The following is a 19,180-nucleotide window of genomic DNA, read 5'->3' on the forward strand; positions in this document are numbered from 1 at the left end:
ATAAGCGAATAAATACAAAATATAATAGCCCAATAGCTATGGTACTTTTGGACACTAGACTAGCATCATTCGACAATGATTCTTCTGACAAACCCAAATGGTGCATACAAATAAACTTTTGTTGTAACTCTTTTTTGTCGAAAATAAATGTCTCGTTAACAATGACGTTAGAGCAGACTAATTTAGTGGAATAAAATTCCATATTCTTCTTGTACAGTCCGCCAAAAGAAAAAGCGAAACAAACATTTTTTGTGTCCAAGCCGATCGACTGTTTCTCTAATAGAAAGCTTCTTTTTTGGTTGTTTAATTTAAAATGTTTAATTAAAGTAAACATTGACCATGTCATGTTCATTATATGTGGGAAATGTTCAGGCTCATTATTACTGAAGCAATTTACATAAACATTTAATGAGAAAACGATATGCTTTTCTTCTCTAAGCATAGGGTATTCAAAATCAGGAAATTGTAAGCTCTCGTTGACATGAAGATTAGAATGTTCATTGAGAAAACATTTTGCGTAGTTAAAAAGTCTGACGGGATCAAAGTCAAGAAAATAAGTAACTGGAAATGCCAAAACTAAATCATTTTGTATTTTACATTGTCTGTCAAGCAGACAAGTAGACATAATGCATTCCTGCACTTGACAAGGGTAAACTTCTTCTTGGTTGATGGATTTGAGTAAGTCACATTGCATTGTCCACCAGCAAAAAAAATGTTTATTATCCCACATTCCTTGGAAAAAAACATTAAGTTGTGTATGTTCCAGCGACAAAGTAACCCTAACTTTGGAATATGGTCGCATAATTGATTCATCACTACATACAGAAGAAGGAGTGAAAGTAGGTTGTATTTAGACGTTTGTTCAACGTATCGTACAGGTTGAAGTGTATGTCTAGATCTGACCAAAGACTTATTTCCCAGAAGGTAGGTTCTGATCTGTTCTCAGCGTAGAGATTATACATTTCTTCATTATTATAGGTAAAGCCAGTATACAAGTCAGTCACAGGCACCATTTTCATCACTTTATTAAAGAAAGTGTGTATAAATTTAATATCAGAGCTCTCATTTTTTAAACCTCTTTTCTTATCTAGACTATCTTGTGGTATTGTAGAATTGTAATTTAAAGAGACATTATCAAACGAGCAAGCGGAAATCATGTAATACCCATAGTTACATATTATTTTTGTGTCGGCAAATATATCGGGCTCGGTCTGGTTGTTTGGTAATGTTTTCTGACACTCAGTTTGAAATTGTTTACAGTGCTTGAGTGCTGGACGTGACAGGTCACAATATCCAGGATGCAGGTACCTATTGTAGCAGTACTCATGACACACGTTAATGTCATGTTTACGATCAATAGAACTATGTACCTTTGTCTTCTTTTGGAAAAATTGATTAAAAAAAAAATTTTCTTGAAAGTCTTTGTCGGCGCATTTTGTTTGAATTCCATTAAGAATGAAACATGCAGCCCAGCATATGATAAAAAGTCTCTTATTTCCACATAGAAAAACAGTCATGTCTCTTGCTGTTTGGTAACTTCAACAAAGAAGAATTGAAACAGAAACTATTATATCTCACAGTCATTTATAGACATCGGTTTTGAAATTATACCAATGAGAAAGGGGACTTTACAAAATAAATCAATTAGTCTCTAGATTTCTTTTTGTCAGTTAAGTACAAACTAAGCTAGTGCGGCCGCGTTTTTATTTCCAGTGTTTAACTCCTCCCACAGAGGTGTGGCTTCAAACAGTAACTAGTTTTCTAGTTTAAAAAAAAAAGTCATTTGCTTCAAGCTGGAATATCACTGAAATTCCAAACGCTTCCATAAAACCGCCTTCCAACGTGGAAATATTTTGTTGTCTGTTGCAAAGTCGTCTGCTGTTTTTACAAAGCGTTTATCAACTCAGCCTGTCTGTCTGTCTGTCAGGTACATGTTTGAACACGATATCTTCACCACCCTTTTTCGGATCATGTTAAAACTATGCACACTTATTTATTCGCGTAGACAAGATATGAATCAATTAATTGGTATTTATTTTGTTTGATACCCTTTGGGATAATTACTGCTTTTATATATTGACAGATACGGCTAAATATGTAAGGTTTTGTCCTGTTAGATAAATGTACACGTTATTTCTCCCACACCCAATCCAGGATCAAGTTGAAACTTTTATTTATTGTACGTAACAAAGCATGAATAAAAAAAAGTTAAACATTTACTATTTTGGTTACTGGTGATTTATTAGTTCTTTTGGTATCAAAAAAAGAAAACAACCTCTAAATTATTGAGAGACATAGTTGTAAGTGCGGAGTTTTTTCCCCTAGATTATCGTTGTTTTTTGGACACACCAATCTTTTATATCTTCGCAACAGTCTCACAGCACCGGGCATCTGATATCACGATACTTTGTGAGATCGGTCTTCGTTTTTTTGCAGTACCTTCACCTTACATATCCCTTAGTCTGTGTGACCGTTGGGGCTCCACACAAGATCTGTTGGTCGTCTTTCTCCATTCCTCCCATCCTCGGGTAGTCTCTTTCAATGACAGGTCCGTCCATTCTTTATGTTGTGTTCTTAAGTTCCCATCTTCTTCTTATACATTACAGACGTTATTTCAAAAAAAAAAAGATAATTATGTCCTACGCATTTCATGTGCCAATCAAGTCATGCATGTTAATCAATGGCTCAAATCTGCTAAGTCGTATGTTTTCCTAGCTGATTCAAGCAGCCTATTCCAATGTATAATGGCACACATGTTATAAAATACAGACGTGACGTCCAAAAAAAGATGATTACTCTCTATGCGTGTTTTTAGGTGAATCTAGTCATGCATGTTAACCAATGACTTAAATTCTGCCAAGTCATTGGTTTTCATAGCTAGCTCAGGCAACTCATTCCATGTTCTAATAGCACTAGGGAAGAAGGAGCATTTGTAAAAATGTGTCCTAGCATTTGGAAGGAGGGTATGCGCCTCGGCACTAGAGAGGAAGGAGCACTTGTACAAATTTGTCCTAGCATTTTGAAGGAGGGAATGCGCCTAGGCAGTAGAGAGGAAGGAGCACTTGTACAAATTTGTCCTAGCATTTGGAAGGAGGGTATGCGCCTCGGCACTAGAGAGGAAGGAGCACTTGTACAAATTTGTCCTAGCATTTGAAAGGAGGGAATGCGCCTCGGCACTAGAGAGGAAGGAGCACTTGTACAAATTTGTGCTTTTAAGAATTTAAAGTGTCATAAAGAAAGTATACAGCCCAGAATGTAGTCAAACATCGATTACTTGCATTTATATATTATGGCTTTTATATAGCGCTACTCTCATGCTTATAGCATGCTCAGAGCGCTTTGGTCCAAACTTATTTCTGGACCAGTGGGGGAAGGGGGTATATGGGAGAAGGTTGTTTTTGCTGCCTTTAGACACCCAGTACTAAACAACTCTGCTTGAATCGCAAGCGTACTTAATCTCTCAAGGCGGGAGTTCACAACAATGATGCAGCAGCAGGATATCGACCCCAGGACCTCTCACATTGGTCCACTGGTTGGGATAGAGTGGCGGCCCCTGGGGAGATTGTTATTGTAGTCAAAGGCCTGAGTTTTGGAGCCTAGTCGTATCGTATAAGTAATATAGAAGTCTGTTTTCATAATTATGCATATTTAATAGTTAACATTTGATGCGTTGTCTACAACTACAGTTATCCTGATAACTTTTATTAAAGGTATATTCTGTTGTTAATTCTTCTTTTAATAGACATTGCAAAATGTAACTATCAGATTCCAGGAACTGAAAGTGCACGCCATCTAACGGCATTTTCTACTCCATTTTGGACTCTATCAATGTTAGTACATGTCATTCGGTCTGGTGAATGCTCCTGCAACATTCAACAGACGTATACAATTAGTTTTATCAAACTATCAAAATGTGATCGCATTTATACATGATATATGCGTGTACAGTTACAACTGGCATTGTCTGGCATGAACATGTGGAAGCTTTAGAGTCATTCTTGAGCACTCTTCATGTTACGTACCAAAGCCATAATGAATATACAAATCCCATAATTAAATGTCTGAACGTAACCACCTAAGAAGTTACACTGCAAAGACTTTCTTCCAAGCCAATAATAGTAGGCCTACACTAGTTTTATGCAAAAGATGGATTGCAAAACTATAAGACGGACGTGGTTTGTCTAGACTGTAGGATGACTTAAGAGACTTTATATTTAATCGCCATGTACAATTACATTTAGAACAGAACACTAAAGCAACTCTTCAGATTAGTAGTCTTTATCTGATCGTTCATTTTCGTAATTACAAAAATATTCCCAAAATGACTTCGGGCATATAACCTTTCTTAGGAAATTATTTAACCGATCGAGGCTCGGCCACCGGATATTATATATAATTCTGACTTGCTGTTAGAATATGTTGCACAAGTCTTGTGTACAAACAAGAACAATAAAATAGAAATGATTTAGGCCATGTAATTATATAGCTCCTCCTTCGTGATCGAAGATGAGCTCATTTCTCATATCCTATGGACTCAAAAATGACTGTTAAGTCCAATCCTTGCTTTAAAAAGCAAGGCCGTATATGTGGCATGGGTAGGTCTGGTCAGTTGCATATAGGCCAGTTTCTTCTCTCAGCTTTTTGTTGGTTTGGCGCCATGTAATTATAAAATGCTGACAGCATTGCTCAGGATAATTTCAACATAACAACAAAAAAAACACAATATAAAAGCTTCCTAGAAAATTTGGCACTGGACATAAACCATGACAGTATGAAATACTTAAACAAAATTGAAAATGAAAGGATTCAATTTCATACCGCTCATAAGAATAATAGCGTATTTAGAAAGGATTTTCATTATAAAACATATATGTCATGATTAAGTTTAAAAAAAAAAATAATTCCCAAGAATCAACATTAAACAAAATTATCACATTTAAAAATAACAAAAATTATAATACAATGGTACGTGCTTATAGAATGCTCAGGGCACAATGCTTCAATCTATTTTAGTTGGGGGACTAGGTGTCAGTGCTGCCTTTAAGTGTCCAGCAAACAGAGTTCTGCTCAATGTTAGTTCCACATGATTGCCCCTGTGTCCTTAACACTGTCCAATGCCTCCATCCTACTTCATGTCCATCTATCATCTGTGGTTCTAAAAATCCTCTGAAATTAGACCCATCAGCTGACCAGCGCAACCCATAACCCTGATCTTGCCTGGCTTCAATTATAAACACATCGTGCGGCAACCAATGGATATTTATCCAAACAGCATTGTCCAACACATTTTGCATGATTTGCAGTGCGTGCCTGTTTTTCTCCGCCTCTGACTCTGTACACCAGGAGTCTGACTTGTCCCTGTGAAAATGTTTCGCCAAGGCCCTTGCGCCAACTGTAAGTTCACTGTTTGGAGAGTGCTTGGCAGTGAAAGAAGCCAGAAGTAATTTACGTGAAGGAGGGGGCATTTCTTTTGCCCCCTATGGAAAGGGCTTGGGGGTAGTTTTTACTATACACAACTGGCTCCATGTGCTAAGGGTATGATTCTTTAATGTTGATCCTTTAATGCATACAAGTATTACAAAAGTACACTCAAACAACGAAGCAGAAATTAGTATTTATTTACAGCATTACAATTGGTTACACATATAATATAGAATATAAAATCATCAACGCTGAAAGTAATAAATGTGCCCAAATTAAATATTCCAGGGCGCCTAGACTAGATACAGCCATAGAGCTACTTCTCTGTATAAAGGATAAGTAGGGTAACCTACAATGGAACGTCTTGGACCTGCCTCTGATTCGTCATCTTCTTGCAGAAGCGTCTGCAGATCTTTCTTGTCTAGGAATGCATCATCTCTCTGCAGTTCCTCTTCAAATACCTAAAAATATAATCAGAGTAATGTATGGGTATTGCATGTATGAACATTTAAAAATAAATTTTCATTTCCAAACTCTGTCAGTATATATACAAAATTATATTGAATTAAACAAACATTTTTAAAAAAGTATAAGCTTGTTATATTTTATAAGTTTGGACTTTCATTCACAAATTAAATCTTAGCTCTAAACTCCTGCAGGACAGCATCATTATCATTCTTTCCACTTTCAGACCTTTTGATCTATAGAGCAGATGATGTCTGTTTCTGTGGCCCATGGTTAGCCAGGGTGTCATGGAGCCAGCACAATGACCCACCCCTTCACTTTTCCCCAACTAATGTTAGGTACCCAATAGAGCTGGGTAGACTCAGAGGCACCCTATAGATCCTGATATTAACAACCCCAGACTTCACCAGGATTTGAACCTGGGACCCCTCAGTTCAGAAGCCAAGAACTTTACCACTCAGTCACCACTGCTCCTTTTGTCTAGGAATGCATTATCTCTCTGCAGTTCCTCTTTAAATAGAGTGATGTATGGAGTAAATTTATGAAAATTTAAAAATAAAGTTCCACTTCAGAGCTTTTTCTATATATACAACATTATATTTAATTAAATAAAAATATTTGAAAAAGTTTGCAGCTGGTTTTGTTTTACAAGTTTGAACTTTCCGTTGGCTACTTTTGGTCTTAAGAATGTCTGTCTGTCTGTCTGTGTGGTATATTCATTCATTTTGGACTGTCACGATGGTGATACAAAGTTTAAAACCTGCTAGCTTCCATCACCTTTAACCAGCAATCCTGGAGATTAGGACCCTCTTTCCGTAATAAGATCGGGTCTCAAACAAGGAAATCCTTGGAGTCAAACACTTGGTGAGGTTGTGACTGAGCGTCGCATTGAGCGTCACATGAGGTTTGCGGGACATGTTCTACGTCAAAATGAATGACGCACACCAAGAGTTGCGATAACATGGAAGCCAAAATGAGGAAAGCGCAAACAGGGACGACCTCGTATTACCTGGCGACACACCTTCATGGAGGACCTCAGAACAGTGGACACCAGGTGGGAGGAGGCTTCAGACATTGCCAGTGACAGATCTTTGTGGAGACAGCTTGCCGCCCAATGCTCCGAACGGAGCGGGAGGACCTAAGTCTAAGTAAGTAAGTTCCGTAATAAGAAAAAAACTATTTTATATAAAAAAGGCCAACATTAATGAGTTTTCTTTTATAACTCACTATTCATCTTAGTAAAAAAAAATAAATTCTAGTAATAAAGAGGCAGCCCTGGTCACTAGTAGGCCTATTATTCGAGGGACATTCTAGGTATATATAGCACAATGACGTCTGTTATGTGAGTGATCTTTCTAAACATCATTTTCGTGCTAAGTAGGACGTCGTTGTCGCGGACCTTATTTTCACAAACAAATCGTCACCTAATGAATTGCAATAGTCCAAAAAAAGGCGACCAATCTCAGATTTAAAAAAAAAATCCAGAAGAATCACACCAGCAATGACGTTTACAATTGTATTCTTTAAAAAGTTTTAACCCATTTTGTTGCATTACGCATCTCGAAGAAATGGTCTACATTTGACAAGGTCTTATTAGATGAAGCAACGTCGCTGACTAAAGATATTTAAATTTGTAAACATTGGTAATATTGAAACACGGATTAATAACAATAATGAAAATTAAACTTTTTTTTTTTCGCCCCCCCCCCCCCCCCCATTGTTGTTGGTCAGTTGTTCCAAACAGCTAGAAACCTGCAACTTAGAACAAACCTACATCGATAATGACCCACAAATATTCTACGCTTGGCTAACAGCCATTTAACATAAAAAAGAAAATGCGTTTAACATTGACGTTTTAATTACTAGATCTACTTGAAGGGCGGGCTTTTTGACTAAACAACAATATTTATATGAAATATACTAAGAAGAAACACATATTTTGACTGATCTGCTTGTATAAGCGTCATCCTTAACAAATGTTACAGAAAACCTGCAAAAATTCAAGGTCCTAAATATTTAGGCGCCTATGAGAAAAGCCGTAGAAATCCGTTCTTTTCTTATTAAAAGTTTCCTAAATAATTTCTTATGTACGAACATTTTATTGTTAAAATACTTCTCAAAGGATAATGGAATAATTAGAATTCATAAAAATATTTGAGTATTTTTTTTTTTAAACTAAAATTTTAATTAATAAAGATAACGTTGGAATAATGATTTGGCCGCCCCATGCATTCGGCCGCTGCGTGCATTGCACACGTTGCAAAATAGGTAGCGGCGGCCCTGCTTATAAATCTCTATAGTTCTAGTTAGCCTAAAAAAAAAAGTAAAGTTCCCTCTTTTCAGACCTTGTGGTTTATAGGGCAGATGATGTAAAGGCCATCTGTTTATGTGGCCTACGGTTAACGACCAACCGCCTTTACTTTTCCCCAACTAACGTCAGGTACCCATTAGAGCTGGGTGGCGTATTAGCGTAGCCAAGAGTGATTTGTGGTTAAACCCCCCTCCAGAGGGGTTTATAGCTAAAATCCACCTCTTTAATATAAAAAAGCAAATTACATACTCAAAACTCTATGACCGTAGCCAAAGGGTTTTTGAGTTTAAACCCCTCTTCAGCGGGGTTTGAAGCTAAAAAATACACCTTCAAGAGGCCTCGTGGCCCAAACGTCCTTTGTTTTACTTGGTCCGGCAGGGTTACATATATGCATGTTTTTCGTATTTTCTTACGTACAGATAGGCCTACAATTTATTTGACCAAAGGCCTTGAAGAATTGCTAAAAATGACTTTTATGGCCATGAAGCACTTGACCAACTTTTAAAGGGGTGGACCTTTTAAGTTGAAAAAAAAAAAGGGGGGGGGATGGGTCAAGTAAAAAAAAAATATATTTGCTGATCGCCTAAAAGTAGAAACGTGGTTGTAGAAAGGGGGGACATGCCTTGATGTGACGTCACTTGCAAACAAGAGAAAGGCGACAACGTGCCTGGAAAAAAAACTGACAATGACATGTCTTAAAACAGTTGTAGAAAAGAAAATGAATTAAGAAAAAAAAATGAAAATTATATTGTTTTCCTATGTAGATAATTACCAATTACAAATAATTAAAGCACATAACTATAATATATGAACTATGTCTAGAAATAGGCCTATATTCTGTAGTAGTCGTACTTAGAGATGGCTAGATATATAAGCATCGTCATACAATGTAGAAGTAGATCTATATCACGCTAGGTCAACATGATTAGATCTATAATAGAATGAACAGAATACCAAATCTAAATAAAGACAAAACTGGAGGTTTCCACTGTTTACCCCCCCCCCCCCCAAACCCGACAAAAAGGATACTGGATCAAAACGTTTTAAAGCTTGACCTCCATGACCGTGTCGAAGGTGCCGTTCTAAGTCCAATGAGTCATCAACTTAACTCTTTCTCTCCTAACTGACGATACCAACGTTGTTTTCACTAGAACTTGGTAAATAATTACGGAGAGAAAGAGTTAAGGGGCCAGGCTTATTTGGCTTATATATAGACTCAGAAACACGTGTAGGCCTATTTCATAGCAATTTCGTCGAATGTAAAAATAAAAGGGAAGAGCCCGCGCAGATTTATGTAGGTCCTATTTCAAAAAAAAAAAAAAAATCTGCGCGGACACCATTATGATAAGCTTCAGTGTCCATAAAGATAAAATTGATAATATTTTGATGTGTTTTTAGTTCATCTACAAATTGATAATAAAGATAAGCTTATTTGACAAAGATATATTACTGTCTAGAATGTTTGTTTGTTTGTTGTAAAAATGTTTTACATGTTTCGGATGTTCCTTCAGAGTTGAAGATAGTTTACTTCCTAATCCAAACCTCCCCGTAGGACGACGGGGGATAGGAGTGGGCAGGGGTTGAACCCTGGACCATCGATAAATCTGAACGACAGTCCAGCGCGCAAACCGCACGACCAGGCAGCCATCCAGAATCTCTATTAGGCCTATTAGCAAATGTGTAAAATTAAACCAGAGACAAGCCTAGATTTAGTTATCTAGAGATGTTAGCCTGAGAGCCATGACGACACCAGCGATATTGTCACGATGGTCATGTCCATAATGGGTGGGTGAAACAATAAACAATAAAGTTCGATGTTCATTCTTTCGTGGGTAAAACATTCCGAGATGTTGTTTTCTTTTGTTTTGTTTTTTGTCATTCACCCATATCTTTCTTCGACTTCGACGAGACAAGTAGTAGACAGGTAAAGGGTGGGGGTGGGGGAGAAAGGTCCATCAAAAATTGACTAGGTATAGGTAGACTTACACCTCGTTTGACCAAGTGCCTTAGTGTATGTTATTATATTAAAATCTCTAGATATATATTCAAACATGCCTAGACACATCTAGATGGTACTTTCAGCCTCAACGACAAAGCACAACGTTATGCTATTTCTGTCTTAAAGTATAACAAAGGAAACCTGTTCAAGTGATGTCAGGTCTGCTTCTAATTTTAATTGAATATCATTGTACAATTTCAAATGATATTTGAATAAATGTCATAAACAATCAGATTTTATAATAGAATTGACACTCGTTTTACATTTGAGTACAAATCAATAAAAAAAAAAAAAGATTATAAGGTCACTGTATTTGTTCAACAAAAAGAAATAACTAGCAATAGTGTTTATTGGAACATGTTTGAAGAAAGTTGATGGGGGAGAGGTGACACCCTAGGCTACATCATCAGGTGCCACCGACATTATCTGGGAGGTTTCTAAGACTAAGACTAAGACTGCTTTATTGATCCTTACGGAAATTTGTTGTGATTACAATGCTGTTTTTAGATGATCAGTTAACGCTAGTCTACTTATTCCAGAAGAGATAGAAGAGTCTTATCAAAGACGACGTGTTGTCCTGTGTGCTTTTATGTGACAAATAATTTTTTACAAAATTATTACTTTAAACGATCAAAACCAGACAATGGCTTGAATATTTCTGGTCCATTTGTGAATTTGATGGAGGCCGCCACTGTGTTTGTGTGATAACATAACCTCTCTTTGCAAACTTTCTTTTTTTAAGAATTAACAGATCTAACCTCATCATAAATAACTTTTGTTACATGTTCAGTCAATATCCATTAGTGTAAAATACAACATACAACATGTATGAAAGTAAAAACTCTGAAATATAAAAAAAAAAAAAAACGTTTTATGCGTTTTTCTTGATTGTAGACTGTATTAGCAGAAGAACATTATAGATAAGGATTACTAATTGGATTGTAAACATTTAAATACACTATATAGCAAGCAAAATATAAAAAAAAATATATATAATTTTTTAGTAAAAAAAAAAAAAATTATTTAAAGGGAATAACTCCGCATTTACAGCTATATATCTCAATAATGTAGACAATATTTTTTCTTGTCGATATCAAACACAATAATTAATTACATTCGACTAAGTGGTTACTTTTTAAAAAAGTTAGTTAAAATAACTAACAGATCTAATAGAAATGTATAAGTGTTTAAGAAAGTCATCAAAATGAATACTTCATGTAATGCTCTTGTTCTTGTCATGTTATTATTATTATTATAGCTTTTATGTAGCGCTACTTTCATGCTTATAGCATGCTCAGAGCGCTTTTGGTCCAATCTCATTTGGGGGGAGGGAGTATCTATGAGTTGGTTTTCCGTGCTGCCTTTAGGCGCTCAGTAAACACAACTCTGCCCGAGTCTGGTGTCGAACCACGAGCCCCCTTCTAGGAAGCCAAGCCAAGTTCAAGCGCACTTGGCCTCTCGACCACGGGTTCAACGGGTGAATCTAGAATTTAGGAGTCAACAATTTTCTAGGGATGGTTCGGTCCATCGAAGGGTGCTAAAAAAAAAGTTTGATGTGTCATTAAAATAATAATAATAAAAGAACAAAACTTGTAAAATCGGTTTTAAAAGAGGCTATTGGCTGAAAAGCGATAACATATTCATTTTTTTTTCTTTTGCGTTCCTCGTGGAACATAGGGCCTCGGTAAAAACACACCACTCTCCACGGTCTCTTGCTAGTTTTTTCCTGTCCTCTCGGCTTCCTCTAGAATATTGAGTCACAGCGTTTTTTTTTAGTTTTCTTATGCGTCTCGTGCCCTGGACGTTCCACCATAAGGCCTGTCTAGCTCTGCTTTGGTATCTTTTCGGAGGGTGTGATCAATGCATCTTCACTTTCTCTCTAAGATCTGCAAGATGCAAGATCTCTATATAAGCCACCAAAAAGGTAATTAACAAATAAAATGGCTGTGGTCTATTTAGACAAGCCAATCCATCTCCTTAACACAGTCGTCATTCAACAGCAACATATGCATTTTGAACTACGCATACCAAGAGTTGCGATGACATTGAGGCCAATACGAGGAAAGCGCAAACAGGGGACGCCCTCGTCAAACTTAGCGCCGCACTTTCATGGAGGACCTCAGAACAGAGGACACCAGGTGAGAGGAGGCTTCAGACACTCCGAGTGGAAGGTCTTTGTGGAGACAGCTTGCCGCGCAATGCGCTGAACAGCGCGGGAGGATCTAAGTCTAAGTAAGGAAATATAGTCAGTGTATCAGGTGGAACAGATGAAGATATTAAACGTCGTAAAAATGTGGAAATAGAACTATCTATATTATAAAGTAGAATGCGAGGTGTATGTATGTATGTATGTTACTTATAGACATCATAACCGCTTGACCAATCTTGATAAAACTAGGCAGGAATGTTCCTTGGGTACTAACTTAGACCGTAGTGTATGTATTGTAGCCCTAAAACAAACTTAAGACCCTAAAAAAAAAATAAAGTTGTCCGACTCTATTACAGCTATAGTATTTTATGAATCTAGGCCATGGTTAACAATGTTGACATGAGAAAAGATCGAAAGGATTTAGGCCTAGATCTAATTTTAAGAAATACACTTTGCGAACATAGTTTTTTAGTTTGACACATGAAAATACAAAAGAAGATCCATTGATTTCATTATATAATAAAATTAACCTTCAATTTTATGTTTCAAAAGCATTTTTTACATAAATTAGTTCCTGATATCTGTGACTACAGATTTCCTAGCGAACATTCTTTCATTAGACATTACCAACAGGGTTTGTTGGACTAGTAGAGAAATATAGAAAGGTTACAGAGAGCACATTAAATAGTTTGATTATTAAATTCTGAAGCCGAAGGAGAGTCGAAGTTCGCACGTAGGGCTAGGGTTTCAAAAATTATGTGTGCGTGTGGATCTCGTGGGGGGGGGGGGAGGGGCAGGGGAGGCCGTTTATTAAGCGAGTCGTTTCAATTCAAGTCAAATTAAAATAATAGGCAAGGGTAGTCCTAGCCAAAATAGACATTTGATTGCCTTGGATTAAATCCGGTGTATGATGCAAGTAGAACTATATTTATTCTGTAAAAGACAAAAAAAAAAAGAATTGTATTGTAAAATAAGCCTATGTGTATATCCAAAAAAATAGCCCATAAGCAATGACGTATTTCGACAACAGACTAGCTGTATTTACAGTTGGGTCTTGTGTCCAAGCGAAATGTTGTCTGCAACTAAAATTTAACTGTAACTCTTTCCTGTCTGCGACGAATGACTCATTAGCATGGAGCTCAGAGCAAACTAACTTTTTACCAATAAATTCCGTAATGTTCTTATCGAACTCTTCTGTAAACATAGCAAAACAGACATTTATTGTTTCCAAGTCAATGGACTTATTGTTAAATAGAAAATTCATGTTTTGTCCTGTAGCTTTAAAATGTTTAATTAGAGTGACCATTGACCATGACATGGTCCTAATGTCCTGAAAGTATTCCTTTTGTAATTTAATGTTATTATTACTCATGTAAGGTACTAAAACCTTGAATGTAAAAATGATATACATTTCGTTTTTCCACACGATATAGTCAATAGCGGGAAGCTGTGAACTCTCTTTTACTCGAAGTTTAGAATTTTGATAAAGATAACATTTTATGTAGTTCGAAATCCTCGTATGATTGAAATCTGAAAAAAAAGCGACCGGATATGCCAGAAGTATAATTTTAGATTCCTTGCATTGTCCGTCAATCAAATGGCTCATGTTATTACACGCTTTCACTTGGCAAGGGAGATAATCTTCATGGTCAGAAGTTTTGAGAACGTCGCATTGAATTTTCTGCCAACCCCCTGGAATTTCATCCCAATATTCGCTGATATCTTTGACAGTGATCTCTGTGTTGTGCAGTTGCATGAGGATAGAGAATTTGAATACTTCATCGCCAGGAAATGACCATAAACACTCGGCTAAAATATTTCTTTCTTTTAAAAACTCTGGAGGCTCGAAAGATGTATCCATGTAACGAAGGTAGTTGGTATTCAGAGATTTATTATTAGCTTCATACAGGTTCATGAGATCTGTCTGAAGTTTTACATTCCAGAAGACAGGTTCTGACCTATGGTCTGCGTGGCGTTTAAAAACACCGAAATTAATATAGGTAAAGCCAGTCACTAGGTCGGTCACTGGCACAATGGTCTTGATTTCATCGATTAAGCTTTTGTTTGCTCCGATATCAATATACCTTAAAGATACATCCTCCTCGATAGACGTATTCTGACAACTCGTGATAACATACGTTCTATATTCGCAGATTATTTTATAGTTAGCAAAACTTTTAAAACTGGTCTGGTTATCGAACAATGTTATCGGGCACTCCAAACTGAATTTCTCACAACACTGTCCTAAAACGGGGCATCTCAGGTCACAATAACCCGGAACTGGTTTAAGTTTGTTGCAAGAGTGATGACAAGAACTGATGTCATGTTTAAATAAGGTTGAGATATTTATCTCTGGCTTAGTTTGAAAGTCTTGACTTGTATTCAGATATTCAAAAGACCTATTCACATAACTTTGTACCTCTAGTCCATACGCTAGGTAGATGGAAGTCCAGAATGTAGTCAACAATCTGTTACTTGTATTTAGTAACACATTCATGGTGAGGATTATTTGTAGCTTTAACTAAAAAAAAACACCAAATGTAAGCATGTGACCGTACAGTTATTTCTAAACATTAATTGTAAACTTAAAAATAATTAAGAAAAGAGACAATCTAATAGCGTGCTAGTTGCAAATTATATAGTTTTAATAAATGCTAAGAATAACAGTAAAGTTTTATTTTAACTTATTGAAAAATTATGCAATTAGTCTCAAGATATCTATTAGATTCTAATCTTTAACTCCTCCCATCGAGGTGGGGCTTGAAATTATTATTAGTTTGTGTTTTTAATATAAAAGAATACATATATATATATATAAATGTCTAATATGTATAAAGCTCCTTCCATCTCGCTTCACGCACTGCATAAGTTGTTCCATATGGCCTCGGGTTCTATTGTAACATAATCTCCAGAGAGCTAAGTAACAGAAGTTTGAACAAAAAGTTTTAGATTTGTTTCGTTTCAAACTTTAATCAAAATTTTTATTTTATACAATTATACCATGACAGAAGTCAGAGAAGTCACGCGCTCTTTTTCAACGCGCATGGTTTTACATTTTCAGTGATCTACTATGTGCTAAGTTTTTGTTTTTTTTGTCCAGGAAAACCCAACGACGTAGCAGAGTTTAAGTCGTTGATTAACATGCATGACTAGATTGATACATGAAATGCGAAGGGTTTAATTATCTTCTGTTTTGAAGTAACGTCTGTGGAGATCGTGTGCATGATAATTCTGTCTGCCTCTTCTTCTTGTACCTGGCACTGTTCCCTGAAGGAAGGTCTTTGCGAGCCCGTAGATCTTGTAATGTGGCCAAAGGTTTTAAGCTTTCGTCTTTTTACAATAGTTAGCAGGTCGTCATGGGCTCCGATCGCTACAGTAACCCTGTTTCTGATTTCTTGGTTTGTGATGCGGTCTTTGAATGTGATGCCTAGGATCCTTCTGTAGCATCTCAATTCCATTGCTAGGATCCTCCTCTCTAGCTCTGCAGTCAACGTCCACGACTCGCAAGCATATAAAAATGTGGCCATGACCAGAGAGCGCATCAGTCTGATTTTGATGCCGAGGGCTAAGCCCTTATCTTTCCATATTATTTTAAGTTTTGAAAGGGCTGCTGTGGACTGTGCTATTCGGGCCAATAGTTCGGGTTTTGTTCCCTCATCTAATCTACCACGAACAAACAAGTCAGTGGAGGGATGGCACCATTCATTTCAACTGTCTATTGACGTCATCACCCTAATGTGTACAAGTTAATCTCTCACTTCCTCAGAGAACAGGAGAACACCGAGAACAAGATTCTGAGGTACAATGCTGGAGAACGAAGTAAAGCTGCAAGCAAGACAAAGTAGGCCTACCTCCAACTTAACAGACGACTTGAAGCTCTATTGCCATTGTACGGAAACAAGCCAGTGATGGAATTTCTACGTGACATTTCCTTCAATTTAACTTTGTGAAAGTTTGTGTGTGTGTGTGTAAATTTGACAAATATCTTTGCGTGTTTTCGAAGTACACATTTTTAATGTAAATAAATGCTATATTTTGAAATTATTCATTTTACCTTATTATGATTTTTGCTTATTTATGTTTTACGATATCTTAAGTGTTTCTTGAAAAATGACTGAAAAATTATGATAACATTAAAACAAAACAAAAAAATATTGGCTTTAATTAAATTTTACGATATCTAAAGTATTTCTTTCAAAATGACTAAAATATTTATTTTTTCTGCGCTATTTTGTCGGCGCTATTTTGTTCGCGCTATTTTGTCGGCGCTGTTTTGTCCGCGCTATTTTGACGGGGTACCATACAAAATACAAAGAAGATAAACTAATCAAGTTCAAGGATGTTATATAAAACTTTGATGCTGCCAACTATGAGGACACGAATTGAAATGTCATTTAAACAATACCTCATTCAGCAGCATCTGTTCCTAGAGTATTTTATCTCCTATATTACCTATATAATCGCTTATTAGTTTCCCTTTGTTTGTTAAATAAGTTTGTAGGTCAAAAGGTGAAAGTCGAATAGGACCTTTACGTTTAAACTATTTTATGTTACCAACGGATGAGCTTGCAAAAAGCTTTATTCTACAGTGCGAAATAGTACACTAAAATTGTCATAAATATTAGAAAAAAAAAAAACAACTTATAAACTCTTTTTTTTTTGTGTAGATATTCCAAAAAGATAGTTATCTATTATTTTTACGCCACGCATGATAATCTCTGTAGCATGGGACAGTAAGCTCCTAGGTGCAGGGCCGGCCCTAACAATTTACGGGCCCAATGCTAAACGGATTGCGCGGGGCTCAGTCTGGGTAGGGATAAAGGATAATAAATAAAAATTAAGATTTTGCATTAGAAAATAAATTCGTCTTTGCGTTTCATTCATTCTTTACTTAGTACAAGATCAGTATTAAATTAACTAAACGAGCCTTGCGTGTAGCGAAGTCATACAGTATGCCATCAATTTTCTGTTTCCTACATAGATCAAGCTCAATAGCAATAGCAAGAATTGCCCAGTTGTTAAATCAATCTTCTTGAATTGCTGGCTTAAAGTAATTGAATGACACATCGATATGCCAATTTTGTCTATTTTCTCCGCTGCCCACAGGTTATGACGTTGCAGGTCAGTGTTCAGGCCGTACAATGTCTTGTTATAAAAGGCATTTAAAAAGCGTTCACGGCAATATTCATCCAGATAATGTGATACTATTGTTTACATAGTAGAAAAATCTGCTCCCCTAAGCTGTCAGAAGATAAGTTATTGACTTAATAATTAAAAATGTATATATTATAAATATATCTAGATCTGGGCTCTATTTAGTCTTATTTAGACTGTCAAGTGTAGGTCCCTAAAATGAGGATATGTCAAAACTGCGCGCTATAAAAGTTGTTCGATATTTTTTAGACGTAGGCTATAACTAAAACGAAGTTCGTATCAAAATTCTTTTTTTTAAACAACATTTGAATCAGTATTCTATTCAATGAGTTTGTTAATAAATGGAAAATATATTTTATAATGATGCATTAATACTTTTACCATTGTGACCTTTGATGCAAATTTTTTGTACCAATTTACGAATCTATGAATGAAGCTTGAGTTATTAATGAAGAAGTCCAGTACCTTTTTTAAAAAAAGCTACCTCCCTGCAGTTTTTAATTGAAAATTGGTGTCATTTTTTGAAAGATCTGTTTGTATATATAATTTTAAAAATTAGATGGTTCAATTTCGGAAAAAGAAAAAAGTAGCCGTTGCATCAGAACTTTGAATGATCTAAAATATCATGATGTCCAATTTTCATTTTCTATTCTAGTTTCTGAGATTTAAACGGGACGGACGGACAGACAGGCAACACAAAACTAATAGCGTCTTTGCCGCTAAAAATTGTAAATAAAATACAAGCCAAAAGAAGATAAATATGTTTCAGATTTTCACGAATTCTTGCTGACAGCCTATTTATTTTTTTTTACCTTTCTGTTATATTAAATTTCTTAGCTCCTGTCAAAAATCGAATTTTTTAATTACTTTTTAAAAACTTTCAGTATTCTATTTCACCAGTATTTTGTCACTGTGATAACTAATCGGACTTTTGACTCTGGCTGTGTTTTTTGTTTAACGCCAACCAATAACAATAAAACGAATCATAATTCTTAGATTAAATGAAAAAAAAATGAGCGCGTGAAAACAAGCCCACAAGCTGTGTCCTTATTGTTTTGTATTGTGTTTTTATTGGAACGAAACAAACTCCCTAAAGCAGGGGTGGGCAAATTACGGACGGCGGGCCACATGCGGCCCGCCGACACCTACAGAAGTCAGGTGTGCCCACAGTATATACTTATAAAAATGCAAATATATTAAAAATAATATAAATATAAATGATTGAAACTGTCATTATAAAATGTTTCAAGCAAACAAAAGACTATGCTTATTGGCTATACATTAATACACTCAGTTCAAGACACAATCTCTGATCAGTTTTTATTCAATGCTATGAAGAACTATATTGAATTTTGGGTATGCTTGGAAGAAGATGGCAAGGGTGACAACTGTTGGAGCTCGATCTTTGACTGAGTAAAATGGTGTTTTTTTTTAATACCTCAACCATAAACTTTAAACAGCAAAGTTTGCACAAAGCTTCATAAAATTTCATATAATTTGTGATAGCAGAGAACCTGCAGTAATCAAACTTATTAGAGCTAGGATGTATTACCCACAGGTAGTTCCGATTATGATCAAAATAATCCAATATTTCCTCTAACTTAACATGGGCAAGGTAAACGAGAACATTATAAAATCTGAAGGAAGAAATTGTTCTGTTACTTGAAGGACATTGACTGTG

The 19,180-nt window shown here is 36.0% G+C and overlaps 1 protein-coding gene across 1 annotated transcript; it reads right to left on the reverse strand.

Moving 5' to 3' along the window:
• Positions 1 to 4,751: 4,751 nt before the first annotated feature.
• LOC129926352 (uncharacterized) lies at positions 4,752 to 14,260 on the reverse strand. The gene is made up of 3 exons (XM_056029693.1): positions 13,970 to 14,260; positions 5,775 to 5,882; positions 4,752 to 5,477 (listed from the first exon to the last, which is right to left on the reverse strand). Exons 1-3 carry the CDS (start codon positions 14,258 to 14,260, stop codon positions 5,022 to 5,024), a joined length of 855 nt encoding a protein of 284 aa, XP_055885668.1. The 3' UTR covers positions 4,752 to 5,021.
• Positions 14,261 to 19,180: the final 4,920 nt, after the last annotated feature.

Source organism: Biomphalaria glabrata, chromosome 5 (genome assembly GCF_947242115.1).
Source record: "Biomphalaria glabrata chromosome 5, xgBioGlab47.1, whole genome shotgun sequence".
NCBI lineage: Eukaryota > Metazoa > Mollusca > Gastropoda > Planorbidae > Biomphalaria > Biomphalaria glabrata.

What these genes read in the sequence shown, in the direction of transcription:
- LOC129926352 (XM_056029693.1), bottom strand. Translation starts at nt 14,260, where the DNA reads ATGAACCTGTATGAAGCTAATAATAAATCTCTGAATACCAACTACCTT. An exon ending in AAGATTATCTCCCTTGCCAA is followed by an intron (nt 5,883 to 13,969) that starts GTGAAAGCGTGT and finishes TTATATTTTTAG; the next exon opens with GTATTTGAAGAGGAACTGCA. An exon ending in CAGGTCCAAGACGTTCCATT is followed by an intron (nt 5,478 to 5,774) that starts GTAGGTTACCCT and finishes CCCTTTCCATAG; the next exon opens with GGGGCAAAAGAAATGCCCCC.